Source organism: Daucus carota, chromosome 1 (assembly GCF_001625215.2).
Source record: "Daucus carota subsp. sativus chromosome 1, DH1 v3.0, whole genome shotgun sequence".
NCBI classification, from domain to species: domain Eukaryota; kingdom Viridiplantae; phylum Streptophyta; class Magnoliopsida; order Apiales; family Apiaceae; genus Daucus; species Daucus carota.
Window position 1 is genome coordinate 45,084,314 of NC_030381.2, and position 21,451 is coordinate 45,105,764.

General features: G+C 34.5%; 3 protein-coding genes across 4 annotated transcripts; 2 read left to right on the forward strand and 1 right to left on the reverse strand.

The window, feature by feature from the left end:
* Positions 1-1,749: 1,749 nt before the first annotated feature.
* Positions 1,750-2,934, forward strand: LOC108195135 (mitogen-activated protein kinase kinase 9). Its single transcript, XM_017362120.2, has one exon. It carries the CDS (start codon positions 1,889-1,891, stop codon positions 2,804-2,806), a length of 918 nt encoding a protein of 305 aa, XP_017217609.1. The 5' UTR covers positions 1,750-1,888; the 3' UTR covers positions 2,807-2,934.
* A 5,569-nt stretch (positions 2,935-8,503) lies between these two features.
* LOC108204559 (dihydropyrimidine dehydrogenase (NADP(+)), chloroplastic) lies at positions 8,504-13,828 on the forward strand. The gene is made up of 7 exons (XM_017374063.2): positions 8,504-9,144; positions 10,268-10,531; positions 10,625-10,795; positions 11,536-11,648; positions 11,741-11,927; positions 13,239-13,348; positions 13,458-13,828. The coding sequence occupies exons 1-7, from the start codon at positions 8,872-8,874 to the stop codon at positions 13,612-13,614; spliced, it is 1,275 nt and encodes a 424-aa protein (XP_017229552.1). The 5' UTR covers positions 8,504-8,871; the 3' UTR covers positions 13,615-13,828.
* A 1,104-nt stretch (positions 13,829-14,932) lies between these two features.
* LOC108204233 (potassium transporter 25) lies at positions 14,933-21,027 on the reverse strand. Of its 2 annotated transcripts, none has more exons than XM_017373579.2 (10): positions 20,847-21,027; positions 18,656-18,881; positions 18,336-18,578; positions 18,159-18,212; positions 18,011-18,052; positions 17,277-17,537; positions 17,096-17,148; positions 16,698-16,857; positions 16,357-16,626; positions 14,933-16,103 (listed from the first exon to the last, which is right to left on the reverse strand). In XM_017373579.2, exons 1-10 carry the CDS (start codon positions 20,880-20,882, stop codon positions 15,061-15,063), a joined length of 2,388 nt encoding a protein of 795 aa, XP_017229068.1. In that variant the 5' UTR covers positions 20,883-21,027; the 3' UTR covers positions 14,933-15,060. The 2 variants fall into 2 exon arrangements, with proteins under 2 accessions (XP_017229068.1, XP_017229059.1); XM_017373570.2 differs by having other exon boundaries at positions 18,011-18,055; positions 20,847-21,021.
* Between the last annotated feature and the right edge of the window lie 424 nt (positions 21,028-21,451).

Sequence of the window (21,451 nt, forward strand, 5' to 3'; positions counted from 1 at the left end):
TTTTTGTTGATAATTTACTTAAATATCCATTTTTGTACAAACACCACAACACAGTCCAAAATATAAAATCTAATACAATCCGAATAATTGAGTTTTAAAGTCGTCCCCACAATGTTTTATTACACGCACAAAATCATAACTTAGCTGACGTTATTGATGAATATAATGTGCAATATACAATATGGTGTGACGGCTGAGTGGACCTATTAGTCCAATACAAGTTGCTTGAGACGTTGGTTAGTCACCAAATTAAATAATTGCCCACTTGTCCAAAGATACAGATATCTATCACTGCTGGGATATATAAAAGTAATTGCTGCCAAACAATTATTATAATATAATTTTAAAATTTTATATCTATGTATATCCTACGGGAGAAATCTAAAATGAGAGCTAATCGGTTTACTTATCAATTCAGAATTAATCAAAAATTTATCAAATATTTTCTGGATATTTAGGGAATCTCCTATCGAGTTGGAGTGTAATTTACAAAATAGTAAAATATTTTTAAGAGATTAGTCGGGGTTTAAAATAGTTAATGAATGATGTTGCTCTTTTAAATATACATATCTATCTTCTATAAATATTTTTGCTAGCAATTAGAAAAATGTATATTAAAAAATTAAAATTATGAACCGTAATTATTTCTAAAATAACATATAATGCTATGAGCTGGCTGTATAGCAACATGTGATGTATATCGCCACTTTGGGAAGGTGATGTTTAACTACAAGTGCTTTGTTTTGTACCTCCACGAGTCCACATACATAGAACCTCATCTCTTACTATTCAGGATTCAGCTCCTTCTTCTAAACGGATCCTTCTTGGTTTAACGGGTTTTTACCCGCTTTGAGCAGCCAGCCACCAAATCGATTTTTATTCTTTATTAAATTAATATAACGATATCCGCCCGTTGTAATATAAAATTGTGTCTCGTTTTTGTACAGTTCCAATTTTAAAACACAATAGAAAATTAAAATGACGTTGTTGTGTATCGCATTTTCCAATCCACGTGCCCAATGGTTTTTCACTAAAACACATTTTAATCTGCTTGCACAGTTTTAATATAAAAAAAATATTTTTAAATTATTAACTTGCCCATGCTTCGTTTTTAATATTGCGATATTAAAAATCATCAATTGTAGTAGGTTGCAGACCACTTTTAAAAACAAAAACGGCTTTAAAAAGTAATGGAAGTAGACCCCATCTTTTATTTTCTATCTAATATAAATTTAGTTTTTTTCAACAATATCTAAATTGTGGTCTTGTTTAAAAATTACGATGCAACGGTTGCAACCTTATAAACAACGATTTTCAACTCTATAACAATTTCATATGTAATTTTGATTTATTATTAAAAAGTACTCGAAAATATAAGTATTTCTTAACAAGTACTTATAAAATTCATTTTTTTTTTGAAGATATACTTTTAAAATTCATTAATTACTAATATTTATGCAACAACCCTTTGTTTGATTCTCTCTATTCGATTCTTGTTGATCGAAATTGTTTGTATGCTTTTATCTCGTAAAAAATGATATCAATAAACAGTGTGATACAATGAAACTTAATGGATAAAATTAAATTGATTTGAAACTAGTCAAGTACTTATTTTTCTGAAACTAAAATTAAGCAAATAATTGATTAAAACATGAATTAGTCGATAATTAATCACACATTTTTGGATAATGCTAATAAAATAGAAATGGAGGTCCTCATTGTGATAACCATATTCCCACCTCCCTCGCACACTCATGTGGCCTTCCCTCTCGTTTCCAAATCAAATCCAACGTGCTTTAATCTCCCCACTTATATAAATATCCCTCCTTCCACAACACAACAACTGAGTCTCTGAGTCTGAGTCCTCAACTTCTTGCACACAAATTCCATGGCTCTTGTTCAGAAACGCCGCCAGCTCAGCCTCCACCTCCCACGCTGCCCCCTCCCTCTGCCACCGACAACCACCACAACGGCTACAACCACCATCTCCCCCGACCTCGAAAAGCTCCAGGTCCTGGGCCACGGCAACGGCGGCACCGTCTACAAAGTCCACAACAACAAAACCTCCAAAACCTACGCGCTCAAACACATCCACGCCAACACCGACTCCACCACGCGCCGCCAGATCCTCCGCGAAGTCGACATCCTCCGCCGCATCGACTCCCCCTACGTCATCAACTGCCACAACATCACCGAACGCCAAGACGGCGACATCCAAATCCTCATGGAGTTCATGGACGCCGGCAATCTCGACACGCTCCTCAAAAAAACCGGCACCTTCTCCGAACCGGTCTTATCCAACGTCGCCTTTCAAGTCCTCAACGGCCTCAACTACATCCACACAAACAAAATCATCCACCGCGACATCAAGCCAGCAAATTTACTCGTAAACTCAAAATTCGAGATCAAAATCTCCGATTTCGGGGTGAGCAAACTCATGTGCCGAACCCTCGACCCATGCAACTCATATGTAGGTACTTGCGCGTACATGAGCCCGGAGCGGTTCGATCCCGAGACCTACGGGCGTGATTACAACGGATACGCGGCTGATATTTGGAGTTTAGGCTTGACATTGCTGGAATTATATTTGGGGCATTTTCCGCTGTTGTCGCCGGGGCAGAGGCCTGATTGGGCGACGCTTATGTGCGCTATTTGCTTCGGGGAGTCTCCGAGTCTGCCGGAGAGTGTGTCGGGGGAGTTTAGGAGTTTTATTGAGTGTTGTTTGCAGAAGGAGAGTAGTAAGAGGTGGACGGCTGAGGAGCTGTTGTCTCATCCGTTTGTGATGCAGAGTAGTCAGAAATTGTGAGAGGTCCTTCGGGGAATTTGTAAATATTGTTGGTTTATTGACTGTTTGTTGTTTTAGATTTGGGCAATTGTAAGTTGAGGAACTTGACTATAACCAGGATCATTTTATGAATTTTCTTTCAATTGCAATTTATATGTAAGAAAGATGATAATTCATAGTAGGATTCAGGATCATATGTCAGAAACAGAGGACAAAAACAGGGGATTAGCAACGTATATACGGTATTATTAAACCTAAACAAGTAAAATTTGGTCGTTGGTTTGTAGTCTGTTACGGTGTATTATATTATAACTGTTAAATCACTTAAATCACAAAAACGGACACTAATGAAAATGTACCGATATCGTGTGAAATACAGTTATATAAGATTATGAACATCCTGATGTAAAACCATCCTCCAAAACGACCACAGACACCGGGAAAGCATTTAGCACCGCCCATTGGCACTGAGTAATACTCGAAGAGCATTCATAAACAAATCGTATAACAAGAAGCAATAAGCAGGCATGCCCTTTCTTTTTGGGCTTTTAGATCGTATTCATTGCTATTCACTTAAGTATGCTGACATTTCCATTTCACTGTGGCAGTCTTGAGTTTACAGACTGATAAGCAAAAAGGTGTGGAGCTAGTAAGAGTATCACTTCTAAAATTCTGTTTTACATTTCTTCACTATTTTAACTTTTATGTAATTATAGAAGTTTCATTAGTAAATTTGAAAATATATAAATATTTTTCTGCAAATTTGCTTGGAGACTTGTGTCCCCGAAGAAATTACCTCTAGATCGGTCCTAAGAACCAGCACTTTATTTGAATTCGTTTCGACTTAATTTACTATGATAAAGGAGATACTCGAGTGTAACAGCTCCGGTCGATTACAATTTACAGGTGTGAAAACACACATCCTGTCCACGTTTCTTTATAAAATAATAAAACCCCCTGTTTTATGTAAGAACCACGAGGTCCTCTCGTGTGAGTGTTGGATTGCACCAGCACTTTTCTGCAGCTGGGCTTGAAACACATTTAGGGATCGTTTGGTTCGTGGAGCGGTATCGGGTTGGAATTAAGAATCGGTTTGGGGTGGTATGGGGTTAAGGTATCATTCCTGATATCTTGTGTTTGGTTGAGTGTTGGAATGAATCTATTTAATTTAAAATATTATGGTGCTATTGATTAAATTAAATTATTTTATTAAATAAAAAATTATAAATATTTTTATTGTTAATAACAAAATTTATTTGTACATATAAATATTTTTATTTTTATTATTAGTATTTTTTTGAAATATAAAAAGAATAATATTAATACTGATACCCATACCAGCATCTCATACCCACCCCTCCACTTGGGTTTCAAAAAGTCATAATCGGGGGGTTTCAGGTATGGGTATGAAGATAAAAAAAAATCCAACCAAACACTAGGTATGGGTTTGGCTGATTTCATACCCATACCTGATTCCCCATACCACCCAACCAAACGACCCCTTAGTATATATTTGGTGCAGCAAACTTAGTCAAAGTCGGAGCATTAAATTTTGTTGGGCTTGGACGTCTCAGTAACTAAATTAAGATATGAATCAAACTTTTTCAATACAGCTGAATAAGGGCCTGGTTGCCTGCTACTTCTTCGCCGGCTTCTAGCTTGTTGAAAATCATAATTTTTTTTAATGAATTTTTGTTAAAATTTAATTTTATAAAAATATATATGATCAACTTAAAAGATGATTTATAATATTTTATAATAATAATAATAATACTAATAATAATTTGTATGCCTTAAAATTTACAATATTTTAACTAACCTTCGCCCTCTTATGTACGTGGATAAGCACATTAACAAGAGTCAAGACACCCCAACACTTGCGATATTTGTAACTTGGTTACTCTTTCTTTCACATTACATAAATATTTTTATCCTTTTTTTTCCGACTCATCATATTTAAAAAATAATAAGCACTTAAGATGGCTCCCCCCACATTGATCGGGGAAGATTAGAACTTAATAGCAACACATTTATCATTTATTTGAAAGTGCGATTATCCCCCAACCACATCATTTGATTATGGTGAGTATAGTGTAGTGACCAAATGATGATACCATGTTGTGAACAGAATTCCTCCTAAGATTCAGCATATTCACCTCCCCACCCCAAATGAGAGTAAATTTCAAATCACATTTATCACAATGCATTAGGCCTATCACTTTAATATTTCTTTCCACGTGTTTAAATGATGATTTTATTTAATTTCGTTTCAACATAAGTTTCACACTAACTGGAACTAGAAGGAAAGTGGAAGAGGTAGTCCAACCTGACGAGTATTAGTTTCTTTGATTAACGAGTATGTCCTATGTTCTCTATCAGTAGCATAGTGAGCATTTTATAGAGGGCAACATCGTAGGCTAATAGAGTCCGTCTACAATTAGTGTCAATATTAATTAGTTGTGATCTTAATCATCAAGACTTGTATCTTATTAATATTATGTGTGAGATGTAATCAAGTGTTGGATAATATAGTATTTTGATCCGTGGAATGTTTGTTCATTGATATATATATTCATTATATTATCATTGTGTTGTATTTACAATGAATGAAATGTTTAGCGTCATGGTGACCTGATGTGTGGAGGTACAAGTTTAGGAGCGTAACATATGTTGAGATGTAATACATGATATATAAATTAGGAGCATAGACGATTATATCTTGCATATGTACATTTGTGTATGTCATACGTTTCAGCAGCTAAACCCATTATCGGCATACGTTTATATTACACATATTTATACGCTGACATCTCATAAAAAAATAAAAATTATAAAAACAAAAGCTTGAGCGAGTAATGTGTATAGCTTGTACAGGTTGTTAGGATTTGTATTTGTCGAGTATTTTGGGAGATCTTAGCATCCGAGGTATTTTGATTTCTCCGATTTAAAAATGAGGCAGTTTGGTTCTTTACCCGATACATTTTCCGAAGATTATTAATCTGTTAAGACCTTTTAAGATTTTAACCGAATACACCAATAATAAATTAAAATCTTATCTCTGTAGTAGGTGTAAGTATTTAAAAATTATGCCATCATGAGGCCAGAGACCCGTGCCTTTTCTTGGATAATTTGATTATATTTCCGTTTAAGTATCAACAGAAGATATGATAATTAAGAAAAATCAATTTCGAATCTTTTAAAATATCCAAATAAAATCTTCAGATTTATGTATTGTATATGATTATTCATTATGGTCCATCATTGATGTGCCTATATAAGCACGTCTTGTATGTACATTTGTTGTATCAAAATATCTATACCTACATTTTCTCTCACAGCTCTAAAAATGATTATTATATTTCTACTCGATATACCTTGTAGTATACTCCAATCTCACTCTCCATCGATGCAAAAGTCATCTATTTTGTATAGTTTCTTTCGTTACTTTTTTTATATATAAACAAGCTAATTAGCTTACCTTGATTATTCAAATTTTTTTAAATGAGTGTTGCTATATTTAATTATATTTTATTTCCAAAAAGAAATGATCATTTTGCTAAAATGACCTTGTTCACCATTTGTTATATTGTTATGAGTTTCTATATCATATCAATCGTTTTTAGTCTTTTGTTGACTTCTGTACAAATATTATAAATTTTATCATCGGCTTAAAATGAACATCGATCAAGATGTTATGATTTGTAACGAAAACATAAGTGATTTGATGACTAACAATATAATATATAGTTAGACAAACACAAGTTTTCGTAGTTCCAACTTGATCACATAATTTACTAGTACATGATTATTTTTAGTTACTCATTTATTTTGCACATTTTTTTTATTTCAACAAGATTGTTTTTAATATGATCTGCAAATTAGTTATATTTAATTCCATTATCACCTTACATTTATATCGAATGCACGAGATACGTTACCGCTTACGGATAGCGATGAATATCAGTGCAAAATGTGCCAGAACTTTATGGAAAGGCAAGAAATTAAAGTCTTGGTAGCTAGGCACCATGAGGAGCTGTCTTCTTCTTTTAAAAGAATGAGGCACAAAAAGGTTCTTTCTCGAAGTAGTTCTTTCAAGAAATCTAATGCACTTTAAAACTTATTTGGCTCACACGATTCTAGACCTAGATCAAAAGAAGTGCCATTGAATTCACTAGATGGTATTTAAGAGACTCTACCACTTCTCAGAAGGAGAAGCACAAGAGGGAATGTCTTATCATTCTTTATACTGATCGTGATTGGCATAACAGGTAGAATGTTTTGTAAGCTCGGTAGAGTTGTAGTTGAACTCAGAAAGAAGTTGTATACTACTTGTAAGAGAGTTGTCTATAGGCTTGAACTGATTATATTCAATTATAAGACATCGTCAAAGACAAGTTTCATACATGATAACATCATTTCATAGCTCATGTTTGTCTCCGATGCAAATGTGATCTATGGAAAATTTCTGAAATGATGATATCACTAGCGGAAAATTTGTCCTCAATGAGGTCTTATAGCTGAATGTTACCAGATCTAGGCTTATCAAACAAAACACTCTATATAACCATTATACGAGTTCTTCCTGAATTCAGCTACAGCTCTCCCCAGCTCACAAAGTGTTCCACCAGTAATGTCAATAACTATCAGTATAAAGTTTGGTAGCACGCTCTCTTTAGTGCTTCTCCTTCTGCGTATTGGTGGAATTTCTTTAGTGAACTCAATGACACTTTTTTCAATCTAGCGCTTGAATTGCATGAGCCATCTAATCTTTGAAGTGCATCAGACTTCTTGAAAGAACTACTCCGAATAAAAACTCATATGTCTCTTCTTCTTCTTTTGTAAGAAAGAAGACAGATTTCTAGCTATCAACGCTTTAATTCCTTGTTTTTTTATAAATTTTGACACACTTTATGTTTTTATTCATTCTGGATGATAAGTATAACTTGGATCCTTTTTATGTTGGGGCAACTAAAATGCATAAAGATTCATTGCCTTCGTACTGATTTTTGCGTTATCGCCCCTTCCATTTGTTTCACCGATTCTGAGAGGATAGATGATATCATCCCTTCAAATATGACTAGTGATATCGCCATAAAGCTATAGCAACATTACACAATTTTTATTAAAATAATGGATATGTTGATCTAAATATATCTTCCAAAAAAGACACAAGTTGTTTTTTATATATACGTACAAAAAAAATCATATTTATGTGTGTATTATTATTTTTTTTTTTTATTTTTTAAATACATGTATATATATATATATATATATATATATTAATTTTTCTGAAGATATTTTTATATATTAGATTTATCAATTCTTGACATATCAAAGTACTTTACTTATTTTTTTTTATATATTGTTGTTTTTCAACTTTGGAAGATGATAACAACGCCTGCAATAGTAGACATGTTATTAAATTTAAGTTTAATATGTTTAATTTTGCACTTCCGGTCCTCCTTATTTGACAAGTTTTAAAATCTAATTAATCATCATAAATAATATATTATAAATTAAAATTAAAATTAATATATCAATTTTTTTATAAAGTAATAAAATATCTAATTTTTAATTTGGTTAATATCAAATTATCCGATTAATTTCTAATCGCACATTCATTGATTAATTATGATCTTCGATTTTTATGATTATGATAATTTATCAGATAAATTATTGTATCAAAAAACTAAAATAAGATCAAAACGAAGCTTCCACACTGAAAACGGAAATGCATCTACATAATATACACACAGATCAGGTTAGATCGTGTTACTCATGAACACGCAATTGTGTTGACAATTCAATATTTCAATGCAATCTTCACATGCAACAGCCCATTTAAATATACTAATTATAGATTACTCAGATAAGTTTTCATGTTATCATCATCATCGAAATAGACACAGACATGATCCTCAATCTTTTTTAATATTTTATAACAACATCTCTGATTCAAGTATATTCATTTTTATCTTGTTCTCATCACTTTCATCAACATATACATAAACCATAATATCAGCTTGTATATACACACAGAAGATATATACATACACAACTTGAGTTTCCGTTTTCAAGAAACAAGTATGGCTTTACTGGGGTCAAGTCAGATCGTCGGAAACAGCAGTTCCGTGAAGTTTCCGGCGAGTTTTCCGGCGTGGAGGAGGTGTAGTAGCAGAAGAAGTGTTGGGTTTAGAGTTTTTGCATCTGAAACACAAGGGGAGCCAGATCTGAGTGTGACTGTAAATGGGTTGAATATGCCTAACCCGTTTGTGATCGGGTCGGGTCCTCCTGGTACAAACTATAAGGTGATGAAGAAAGCTTTTGATGAAGGATGGGGTGCTGTCATTGCAAAAACTGTATGTATTTTGCCACTTGTATAACTCTTTTATGATTTATTTTTCAATTTTGTATTGCTTTACTTTTTGAGGATTACTTATGTTACTAATATTGATAGTGTTGATGAAAACAAGAATCTTTGAGTGGTTTACATGTTTATGATGTTGTGTTATGTTTTGGTATTGTTGGAGTTCTAGCTTAATACATATTTTCAGAATTCAAAACTACTGTTTTGTTCAAATTTATGAATATTTATGTTAATTAGACATTGCATCAAGCTAAATTTGATCTTGGGATGGTTACGATTCTTGCGTCATGGTTGTATATGTATATGTTTTCTTGTGTGGGAGATCTGAATAGTTTCTTGGAAGTTTTCTTTTCATAGTCAAGAGCAAGGTTAGTAAACATGTTGGGTGTAACTATGGGCTCGGTTGGTACTAGATCATTATTTCAAGCAAGATGTAGGAATGTTGCGAAGTAGCTCATACTTTTCATGGTTTGATGTTGGAATCCTTCCAAATTATAGACTCCTGCTTTAGTTTGAATCCTTAACCAAACTACCATTAATCAAATCTGTATAAGCTCTAGTAATGATGTTACATATATTTCTCTAGAGGTGCCTGTGTTCATTCAGCCGGACATAGGTGCAATATGAATCGGAGTTGGATGTTTCACTTGTCAACTAGGTACATTGAATCAAAAACAATTAAATGTGTGTTGCCTAACTTTTTTGGTACTATGAAAATGTACCTACAAATTTGATAGTTTCTTTCATGTAACTTCTCATTTCAATATTCACTTTAGATATGCCCAATCAATTTATCTTGTACCCAACTTTCTCGTACTCTTGTATGCTGTGTGAAGGATTAGAACATATATTTTCAGCATAACTGTACCCGATTAACTCTCTTGACCAAAATAAAGAAGTGCCTTATGAATTCTAGTATGCCGTGTTTAATTTCCTAATTATGCCCCTACTTACTTTTTAATAAAGGCAAGAGAGGACACTAATAGTAATAATTATGCTTACCTATGATCACATGCAGCATAGATTCCTGTGCATAAACATAAACGTCTAATATTTGAATGGCAAAAGATTACTTGATTTATACATTGATTGTATTTTTTGACTGTGATATCTAGGTGTCATTAGATGCAGCCAAAGTTGTAAATGTAACTCCTCGATATGCACGATTGCGAGCAGATGCAAATGGCTCAGGCCTAGGCCAGATAATTGGGTGGCAGAATATTGAACTCATAAGTGACCGACCTCTAGAAACAATGTTGCAAGAATTTAAACAGCTAAAAGAAGAGTATCCAGATCGGATTTTAATTGCTTCAATTATGGAAGAGTGCAACAAAGCTTCCTGGGAGGAACTTATCGACAGAGTTGAGCAAACTGGAATAGTAAGTTAACATTTGTGTTTACTGTTTTTCGTATCAACATGGTTCCCTCGGTTGGTAATCAGTTCTGGGTCTAAAGCTGTATAGTTGTTGTAGGATGCCATTGAGATCAATTTTTCATGTCCCCATGGTATGCCAGAGCGTAAAATGGGTGCGGCTGTGGGTCAAGACTGTGAATTGTTGGGAGAAGTTTGTGAATGGATCAATGCAAAAGCCACAGTTCCAGTTTGGGCAAAGATGACCCCCAACATCACTGATATTACAAAGGTATTTTTGTTAGGTTCTTTTTGTTCCCATGCACGTTGTGGAATATGACTGTAATATGAGTCGAGTTTGTGGTAATTGAGTTCAATTCAACTGGAGCTATCATTCAATTTAACAAATCTTTAGTCGAGTTAAACCGCCTGTTTTTTTTCCTTTTGCTTCCTGTGCAATTTTAACAGTTTTTATGTCAAGTCTATATCATAAATTTCTAACACTAAAAATCTGGACTAATCCCTGCTGTTGCAACAAAAATATTTTTCTTTTTGTCTGTTCTATTGTCATGGCCTTTAAATTTATATAGAAACGCCTGTCTATGTGATTTATTTGATGTTTGTTGCAACTTCTGTTTTTTTTCAAGTTGCGATATATTATTTCCTAGGAGTGAGAAACTGAGAATTACTCTTGAGGTTTTAACTAAATCAGGGAAATTTGTACTGAGCACAACCTAAAGTCTAGATCAAGCCATATGAGCTGTGGTTTGCATCAGCTCATGAGCTGCGTGACTCCCATTGCAGCCCTAATGATTTTGAACTTTTTTAGGGGCTTTAGAAGTTTAAATTTCATATTTAGGTGATACATCCGGGTTCTTTTTACCTCCAATTTGGCTAATTAACATGACCACAATACCAAATGCTTGAATTACAGTTTTGTTAGGTGTTATACAATGCACCAGCATATTGTCACAATTGCATCAACAAACTGGGAAGTTGATTTAAGGTTATTTCATCTTGCTTTTGTTGTAGCCAGCAAGGGTTGCTCTGGAATCAGGATGTGAAGGCGTAGCTGCTATAAATACAATAATGAGTGTCATGGGAATTAATCTCAATACATTACATCCTGAACCTTGTGTGGAGGGGTTAGTGATAAGATAACTGTGTGGAGCCATGTAATATTTATTCTTTGATCTATTTCATGGTTTAATTGTGTATACCTTTAATACATACTTAGATACTCAACTCCTGGGGGCTACTCTGCGAAGGCAGTTCATCCTATTGCACTTGCAAAAGTGATGAGCATTGCACAAATGATGAAAACGGATTTTACAGATAAAGATTATTCTCTTTCGGCTATTGGTGGTGTGGAAACAGGTGGTGATGCTGCTGAATTTATTCTTCTTGGAGCAAACACTGTTCAGGTCATGACCATTTTTTTTACTTATTTATTTTAAATATCATCTCGTACTTATATCTTGAGAGTACCACATAAACATTGTAAGATCCTAGTCGATTTTTTTGTAAATTTCTGTCCACCCTTGATGTGTTTTAAGGCAGGTGTTTTGCATCTAGGATAGAGTAGCCACCTTTAAGCTAAGGCAAGTTTGGTTTTCTAATTAACTAAGGCACCCTTGATGTGTTTTAAGGCGAGTGTTTTGCATCTAGGATAGAGTCGCCACCTTTAAGCCAAGGCAAGTTTGGTTTTCTAATTAACCGCCAAACTGGCATAGCTAACTTCGGCATAGTGGTAAACATTCATTCTGTTTGTTCACATGCTAAAGTTAATTTAATTCGTTTAGTAAAATTTGTATGATTTGTTTGTGCCTGCAGCATGAGATCTTCTGCAGATCCAGAAGAGAAGTAGGCTTTGGAATAGCCATATATATCATTGGAAGTTTAAGTAGCTCTATACTGGAACTTAGAATATTCTATATAGCTATAAAGCAAGGGGTTGGAAATTTGGAATTGGTTTTAACACAATCATGATCATAGAAGATAAAAAACAGATAGTAGCAGTTCCGCTACCATGTAATCTATGACTACCTTTAAGTTGACCTGCTGTCGTGAAAATAATTTTGTTTGAAAGTCTTTTTTTTTCTGTGCACTAGTAGAATTTCTGATTGTGAATTGGACAAGTTGCCGCAAGAAGATAAAAAACAGGGAGTAGCAGTGTTCCTCCACCATGTAATCTATGATTACCTTTAAGTTAACCTGCTGTCATGAACGTAATTCTGTTTGGAAGTTTGTTTTCATTTTTTGTTCCCAAGTAGAATTTCTGATCATGAATTGGACAAATCGCCACCAGTGTTTAGTCTGTTGCTGCTTCTTTTTAATAGGGAAATTTCCTTTTCCAGGGTTTTCATGTAAAGAGAGTTACTGCAAGTCTACAACCCATATTATTAGGTTTAGTTCTCACAGCTTTGTTACTAGTGTTACAACTACAATAAGCACAGCAGAGAACTTAAACCATCTCTATGCATAGAACATTAAATAATAATCATCCCTAAAAGCTGTCAATGGAACAGGCCATACACGTGTAGCCTGTAATACATGTGGTGTTGGAGCAAAAGCAACTTTATCCATCTTAGTGATGTTGTCGTATTGTCGAAAATATAGGGAAGCTAGCTAATGGCCATTCCACAGATAATATTGAATGTCTTTGCTTAATTAATCATCAGGCGCTTCCTGCCGGGTCCTGTGAATGCCTGAATGCTTATGTTGTTTGGTTGCAGGTCTGTACTGGTGTAATGATGCATGGTTATGATCTTGTAGGAAAGCTCTGCACTGAACTGAAAGATTTTATGAAAATGCACAACTTTTCATCCATAGAAGAATTCAGAGGGTAGTCTTTTTCATCCATAATGTTTCCCCTTTGTCTAGATATATGTTGATTGCGTACACAGATCAAATATTGTACACCCGTTTTAAGTTTGTGCTATTGTTTTCCTCAGGATGTCTCTTCAGTATTTTACAACCCACACAGAATTGGTCAGGATGCAAAAAGAAGCGGTACAGAAGAAAAAGGCAATGAAAAAAGGACTGGCATCAGACAAAGACTGGACAGGTGAAGGATTTGTGAAAGAAAGTGAGAGCATGGTTTCCAACTGATCCTGCCACCTTGTATTATTAACACATGGCTCCTCAGACCAGAGATGGGGGCACTTAATTTTTATTTTTTGTTGTGGGAACAGTTGAAAAGTGGTGGCTGGGTGTAGTTGATCATCATGTATTTGTCAAACTCTTGACTTGGTGGGTGGTGAATAATTGTAAGAGATCCAAAGAAGTTCTCATAAATGAAATAAAGATGCTTTATTTGACCTCATTTTGCATGCATTGTGATGGGATCTTTTAAATGGCATATTGTTTTTTGGTCGTAGGATGAATATATAGCAATTAAGACACGTTCAACATTTTTTAATTGGATGGGTCCTCTAAATATTCATCCTGACGATAACAAAAATAACAAGTCACTAATTATTGGATGACCAATAAATAATAAGTCGCCTAGGAGATTCAGACGCTTTCATCCAACAACCAAAAAATAACATGTTCCTTCTAGATGATTCTCTTGAGAAATTTTTTTTATCTTAGTTGAGCCTCTCTCTTTTTAATGGACATTTAGCAAGAATCTTCCATTCTTATCCTTTTTTATTTATCATTTTCAATGTACCATCTAGCTAATATTATAAAAAATCAACACAATAAATATGCACAAAAATTGAAAAAAGAATAATTATTTAATATTCCTTAATATGTGTGAAATGAGCAAAAAACTCATTTAAATTGGGATAGAGAGAGTATCTCCTTAATGTTAGTTAGGACTTGAGTGCAAAATACAAAGCTTTTCTAGTACTTTTGTTTTCCCTTGCTGCCTGATAATGAGCCCGAGCTTAATAATATGTGTGAAATGAGCAAATAACTCATCTAAATTGGGATTGGGATGAAGGGGTATCTCCTTGAGGTTAGTTAGGACTTGGTGCAGAATACTTCTCTAGTACTTCCGTTTTCCCTTGCTGCCTCGTAACGTGCCCGAGCTTACGACTTGATATGACTTATGTGATTTTATTTATGTAATAAGCTGGAAGTTTAAAATATCTGTTTGGATAATTTTGATTTATTAATGACTTATGAGTTGTTACAAAATTATATTAAAATAAGTGACTTATAGGTAATTTATGTATTATGAGTAATTTTTATCAAAAAAAAGTTCAAGAATATTAATTCAGTGAAAAAAATACCTCAAACTAACTTCTGATTTTAAGTCATTTTTGACTTTAAATCAGCTTCTGACCTATTACATAAACAATTCAGCTTAAGGCAGTTTTAAGTCCCGGTTTAAAGTCGGGACAAACATGCTCAATATGTGGATACTAACAAGTTCAGTTCTCGACTGCAGAACTGAAAAGAAAGAGTGCTGAGTCATGAGTGCAACATAGAAGGTTACTCTGAAAATTTCTGAACATGTTTCTGGAAAGGGATACGTTATCATACATATTGGATACACGTCTTTAACAGATACAGAGTAGGAAAACTGCTCTAACAACTAGATGTGATTTAAATGGTATAGAGCATACCAACTTCCAGAAGCGCAGCTCGGGGGATGTTCAAGGCAACAGGAGGCTGTCTGCAATTCTTATCAAGAAAAACATAGGTCGTTATAAGGAATTTCTTCATAAAACTGGCGCGTTTTTGCACTGACAAATGAGACTGTCCCAAGAAATATGCTGTGCCGCTTTCTCTAGCATCAACCAGTTCCTGAAGTTCCCTCCTAACTGATACACGCATTGCTGGACTCTTTGGAGGCAACATGAATCGAACCTTTTTCTGGTTAGGAGTAACACAGCTACTTCCTGAAGGATCAACTGGGGGACTCAGAGTCTCAGAATCAGAGCCTCGGGGTACAGAAACTATAGTATTTTCATCCATCAGTTGATTACCAATCACAACCATCCTTCTTTCTGGACTTGTCAAGGCTTCCACATCTTCTTCCTCTCTTGATATGAATTCCCCGATGGAAAGAATAATATGATCCTCAAAATCATCTGTATCCCTTACTTGATCACAATACCCATAACGAACAATGCATCTGTATATTTTGTACTCTTTTGGCCCAACTCTGCCTATAAGATAGCGCCGGCTTGGGGAGATGTGAGGCACTGGTAAAAGTTTGAAGGACACAAAAATGAGCACTTGATGATATGCAGGAACATTCGTAATGAAATGAGAGAAGAAAGCCGGAATTCCTGTAACGACTTCAGTATAAATGAATCCGATACCAGGTACCCTGGAAACTCCAAGACCAGGGCTAAGATCTGTAAGCCAATCTACGGGTACCTTGTTTTCTAAGTCGAATTCATACTTCTTACGTGTGCCATAGTGCCAAGAAAGCATAATAGTCATGCAAAATACCAAAAGGATCACTAGACACCAAGCACCCTTATAGAAATTTAACAAACTTGATGATAGATACATGATTTCAACGAATCCGAAAAAAATGAGAAAGCTTGCAGCCAAAAGCCAACTCCTTTCCCAGTATAGCAAAATCACAAGAGACATCAGACAACTTGTTACCAGCATTCCGGAAATGATAGCGAAACCTGCAGATGAAGGTGACTTTGCTTGAGTAACATGTACTACATACAATGTGAAGATCCCCAAGTAAATTAGTGGGATGTATAAATTCAGCCTCATGTGACAATCCCTCCGGGTTGAAAGAAATGTCGTTATGGCAATCTTAAATATGTTTCTTTTCAGAAGTGTATTCAGATAAATTTCTTCCCTACAAGTCAATCTAAATGGATGAGCTTATTCATTTCTAACAAATACACAATATCGGTAATTCAAACGCACCTGTAGCATTTCCAAGTGGTAATATCTCATGGAAACCTATTGTACAGGCAATGCTGAGGATCATCAATAACCAGTTGACATCTGGAATATATACTTGACCATGTATTTTATTTGATGTATGAACAACTTTAACTCTTGGAAAGCAACTAAGTGCCTGACACTGGTTAATGATCGAGAAAGTAGCTGTTATAGTTGCCTGGCTTCCAACAGCAGCTGCAAAGAGGGATAACACCACAAAGAAATGGCGAACTACTTCTGAACTCCCTGTGTCTTCATACGAGTAAAACAACACAGAGTTAGCGAAATTATTTAAGAAACAACCGTAAAATATCACGACTTACGATTAGGCACTGATTCACGGAGATGAAAGTACTCTGAAGATGCATTTTGAGTGACACAAACCACTTCATCGTCATGAGGAATCAAGTGCTTGGAGATGAAAGCAGCTTGCCCAGCATAACTCAAAACAAGGGCTGGGTAAACCAAGCAAACAAATGCAATCTGCAGCAGAAATTAAGAGATCATCCAAGTCTTCATATGAACTAACAGATAGTGTGAAGAGCAATTCTTCTCAAAATTTCTATCTCTTGATATTTAGTCATCACTAAAACATCTTTTTTTACCAACAAAATTCTAACAATATGAAATCTGTGTTGCATCGTGAGGGAGCTATGCTGTCACATGTACACAGTCATGTAGAGAAAATACTTTGAATGAACTGTTTAAAATTCAGTACTACCTTGATGGATTTCTTTGAGAAATGACCTAGATCAGTAAACATTGCCTCGGATCCTGCATATGTAAATTTTCCTCTCTTGTAGTCAGAAAGATGAAGCTAAAGTCCAAGGGATTATGTTGAATACTATATATAAGAGCTTTGGATATGATCAACAAAAATAATAAAGTTCCACATGACTCACCTGCTATACATAGAACAAGGTTCCCCAGTAACTTCCAACTTTTAATGGTGGAGTGTTTCATAAATTTGAACATGTATGTGGGGGACATTGCCTTCAAGATACGGTGATCCCAGTGAACAATATTATACAATCCCACACCGCTGATGAGAAAAAGCCATATGATGACAACCGGAGCAAATATGATCCCTATCTTGTGGGTTCCATACCGTTGCACCGAAAAAAGGCAAACTAAGATAAAACATGCTGTAGGAACTGGTACATCTGGAAAGGATGGAAAGAAAGGTACAAGTCTTCATCTTTTTGTTTTTAGTTAAGCAAGCAAACAACCTATGCACATATGCACCAACTTTATGAGGAACTGATCATATTGTGGTGCTATCATAACTTTGGTATTTATTTGTATTACCTTCATATTCTTAATAGGTGAAAGTTTAGATCCATAGCAGATCTTCATGGTGTATAATTTTGAGGACAAATCAAAGGTATATGAACAGTCAGAATTAAAACATGTCCATGACATATTATTATTTTGTAACCCGATTCAATTTGGCTCCAAAAGCTAATAGGAATGATAAGGAAGTTGGGAAGAGGAAGACGGCATTCCTTATTCAGACATCTTAGGTTCTATCTGTATTACAGTTGTCTGCATGTCATGCACGCACTATCGGTGCTGATTGTGCACAGCAATAAAGAGATTGTAAAAACACACCACTCAACTGATGGAATGTACTTACATTTCTTTAAGTCCTTTTCAAGGTCTCCACACTCTGAGGTAGCTGCTAAGAAGCACAATTTGTTAGAAAAATTAGCATTAAAAATGTCCTAATGGTAGGCAACACTATAAAATAACCTCAAGAGACCAATGAACTTTTCTTTTCTTACATTTCTCTAAAATCTTTGCCAATGATAGTTGGAGCCCTTTTGATGCTGATAAAACTGGATTGAAGAAAAGCTATATAAATAACTCAGCCATTGGAACATTTTTAAGTAGGCATATAATACTTAATAAAGAGCATGAGTGCATCACATCTTTAGAAAAGATCATGCAGATCAACAAACCAGATAGAGCTGGCGTTAGAACTCCATCGCCAATCATCATACAGGAACCAAATAAAGCCAACAACAGCATCATATAATGACTGATCTTGTTATTCTTGATGGCCCTTCTAGCCCTTGAATTCTTCTTGCCCGGGCTAGTACTGCCTGTCTCGTAATGCATGATTTCATCAGAACTTTCATCACTTGGAAGCAGCCCAACTTTGGCATGTCTGCATAGCAGTGAGTATAATGAAAAGGTACCACCTGAGAAATTAGATGGAGGTCAACAGGACTTCTAGACATATACCGTTAAACTTGTACAATTTTATTCAATATAATACCTTCTCCATTGTCATCAGCCCTCAACACTATGACAGCATATTTCAGTAAAGGAACAATGGTTAGAGTCCAAAATATAAATGAGAACAGCTCATATAAACGCTCATCTGAATCGATATCTTTTGGGCGCATCGATCCAAACACATACAATGGGGCAATACTTAAGCGACCATAGACAACTCCAATGCTTTGAACTGTCAAAAGGATGGTCCTCCTCCAAGTTTCTTTCTGAAAAATTTGTTTCTATGTCAATAAACATCTCATGTTGATAATATTTTCCAAGTATATTGCAGATGATAATCATTAAAAGTTTTTTATTTTTTTAAAAAGGTTAACAAAGTTATACAAAATATAGGATTGACCCCTTTACAAAAAAAAAAGAAAAAAAGATATAGTGACCACAAATTATATGTTTATGAGCAAAACCTTTAAGCAAGATTTTCAGCCTGATAAGCACTCTAGTCTGTATTTTGGACTGGCACATTTTTGGATAAACAGCATCATTCAAAGTTGTTGGTTAAAGTATGCAATTACATATTAGGATGACCAAATTATTAAATCTATAAGAGTTCATCACTCTAAACCAATAAATTTTCTTCCTTAGATCTTATTATTCCCTGTCACTTAACCATGACAAATTTATCGAAGACTGATATATATGACAAAATAGTGTTAGATGTTTATTAGGTATCAGTGATAGCACCCGAGGGGAGCATCAGATCCCCTATTAAAACAATTTTAGAAGTAGACTCCCAACCAGGATCTTGGTTACACAATACGTCGGATCCACTGGAAGCCAATGGGCGTATCTTACAACATGCTATCGTAACCGGCAATACTTTTTCAAAATAATAATAAAAAGAGAAATGCTAGAGCTCCTAAAACTTTTTTCGGAAAAAATAACAAATGCTGAGTTGTCAATATATTATAACTCTCCCCCTTATAATTTAGTGGCCCCGTATGCATATAGACACCACAAATCAAATATGTTGTGTGTTCTTTGGGAACAATTTTGGGATCTCCGAACCCCAGCATTGGTCATAAAACATAATACGATAGGTATACCCTCTCCAAAAATACGATGTTAAGTAACTATCTTCCTTAATAACTTTATTAAACAATACATTTGTTAGATGTAGCATTGGTGACACTATGTTGTCTATCAAGTAGGAAATAGGGAAGTAAAAAATACAATGATAATTTTTATGTCTAGCATTGATTGAAAGTTCAGTTTTAGTGGCATTACCGCTCAACATAAATTTTTTATATATAATATACGTGTGTTGTATACATGTAGATGTATGTACAGCTTATACAAATGTACATATGTTTCTCTATGTAAAAACCATTGTTCATCCTCAATTCCGTCATATCCAATCAAATTTGTATATAAGATACAATCTAATAAACAAGATAAATGAATTAAGAGATTTAAACTTGAGGGCCACCCACAGAAGTCAGAACTAAAAAAGGGCAAACTAAAGAACAGTGTAATTCCGATTAGGAAAAAAATTATAGAGCCACCGGCCCACCGTAAATGTATATCTCTAAATTTCGAACAAAGACAAAACTGCTTAAATAATCCTACAAAAAAATAATTACAGAATTCCTCTCCTTCCAACTGCCAAAGTGCAGCTCCCCTTGACATTAAAGACCAGATCTAATCCACAGCAACATCTTATCTTAACTGATCCAGATAAGTTCACTTTTAAATGTATTTCCTATTGAGCATCCATCTAGATTATCAAGAAGAAAATGAACCATCACACTACACACTATACCCAGAAGCACAAGAACAACAAATTGAACAAAAATATACAATCAAGAGGTTAAAAATGAAGTTGGGCAGACAAATTTGCTCTTAGAGGTCTAGAGTTCGATTCCCACCGCCCCTCAGAGAACTTAAAATCTAATGCACTCAAAATTACCCAAATTGCCAACAACAAGATAAGGACCAAAATTGCCATTTTGCAAACTCACACTCCTATTCCTACTCAAATTTTAACTTGAATTTCAGCTTGCCAAGCTACCCCTAACTGAACTCTATCTTGTTGTCTAAACATCAAGCAAGAAAGCTAAAAAGATTTAAAAGGGTCCAATTAAGACCATTATAACAATCCGAACATCATGATCATAGCAGTAATTAACCAAAAAAAACACAGTAAAATCTTGAAAAGACAAGAAAAGATTTACCTGAATGTCGGGAAGATGATTCAGTGGAGAAGCCATGAAGAGATGTTACAGAGCAGGAACAAAGCTCGCATTTGAAAGGGATTGAGGTGTGAAGTAGTGTAATAAATTTGACAGGAGAATGAAACAATGTCTGAGGTGGTCTGAGCGACGAGCAAAACGAGGAGAAAAAGCACAACAAGGCCCTGTTATTCTTGGACCTTGTCTTTATAACTTATGTAACCCCTTTTTTTATTATTTTCTTATTTTATGGGCACCGCAATGTTTTTATAAAATATAAATCAGTAATTTGTATTTAAAATTAAAATTATAATATTTTAATTTTTATTCAGTAAAAAGTTTAAAAATAATTTGCAAAATTATAGCTCATAAAAATATTAATATAAGTGAATGGGAGAGAGGAAATATATGTTTGCTCTTATAAAATACTCTAATGTATTAAATTAATTTGTTATAATCTGAACAAATATTTAATATTCAAAATTTTATTTAAAAAGAAATCATAAAATTATGGTTTATATGTGTTTTAAAGTATATGTGAAAAATAAAATTAAATAAATAAGACGAAAGGAGGAATCAGTAGGGTTGTCTAACGGTTATTTAACTAC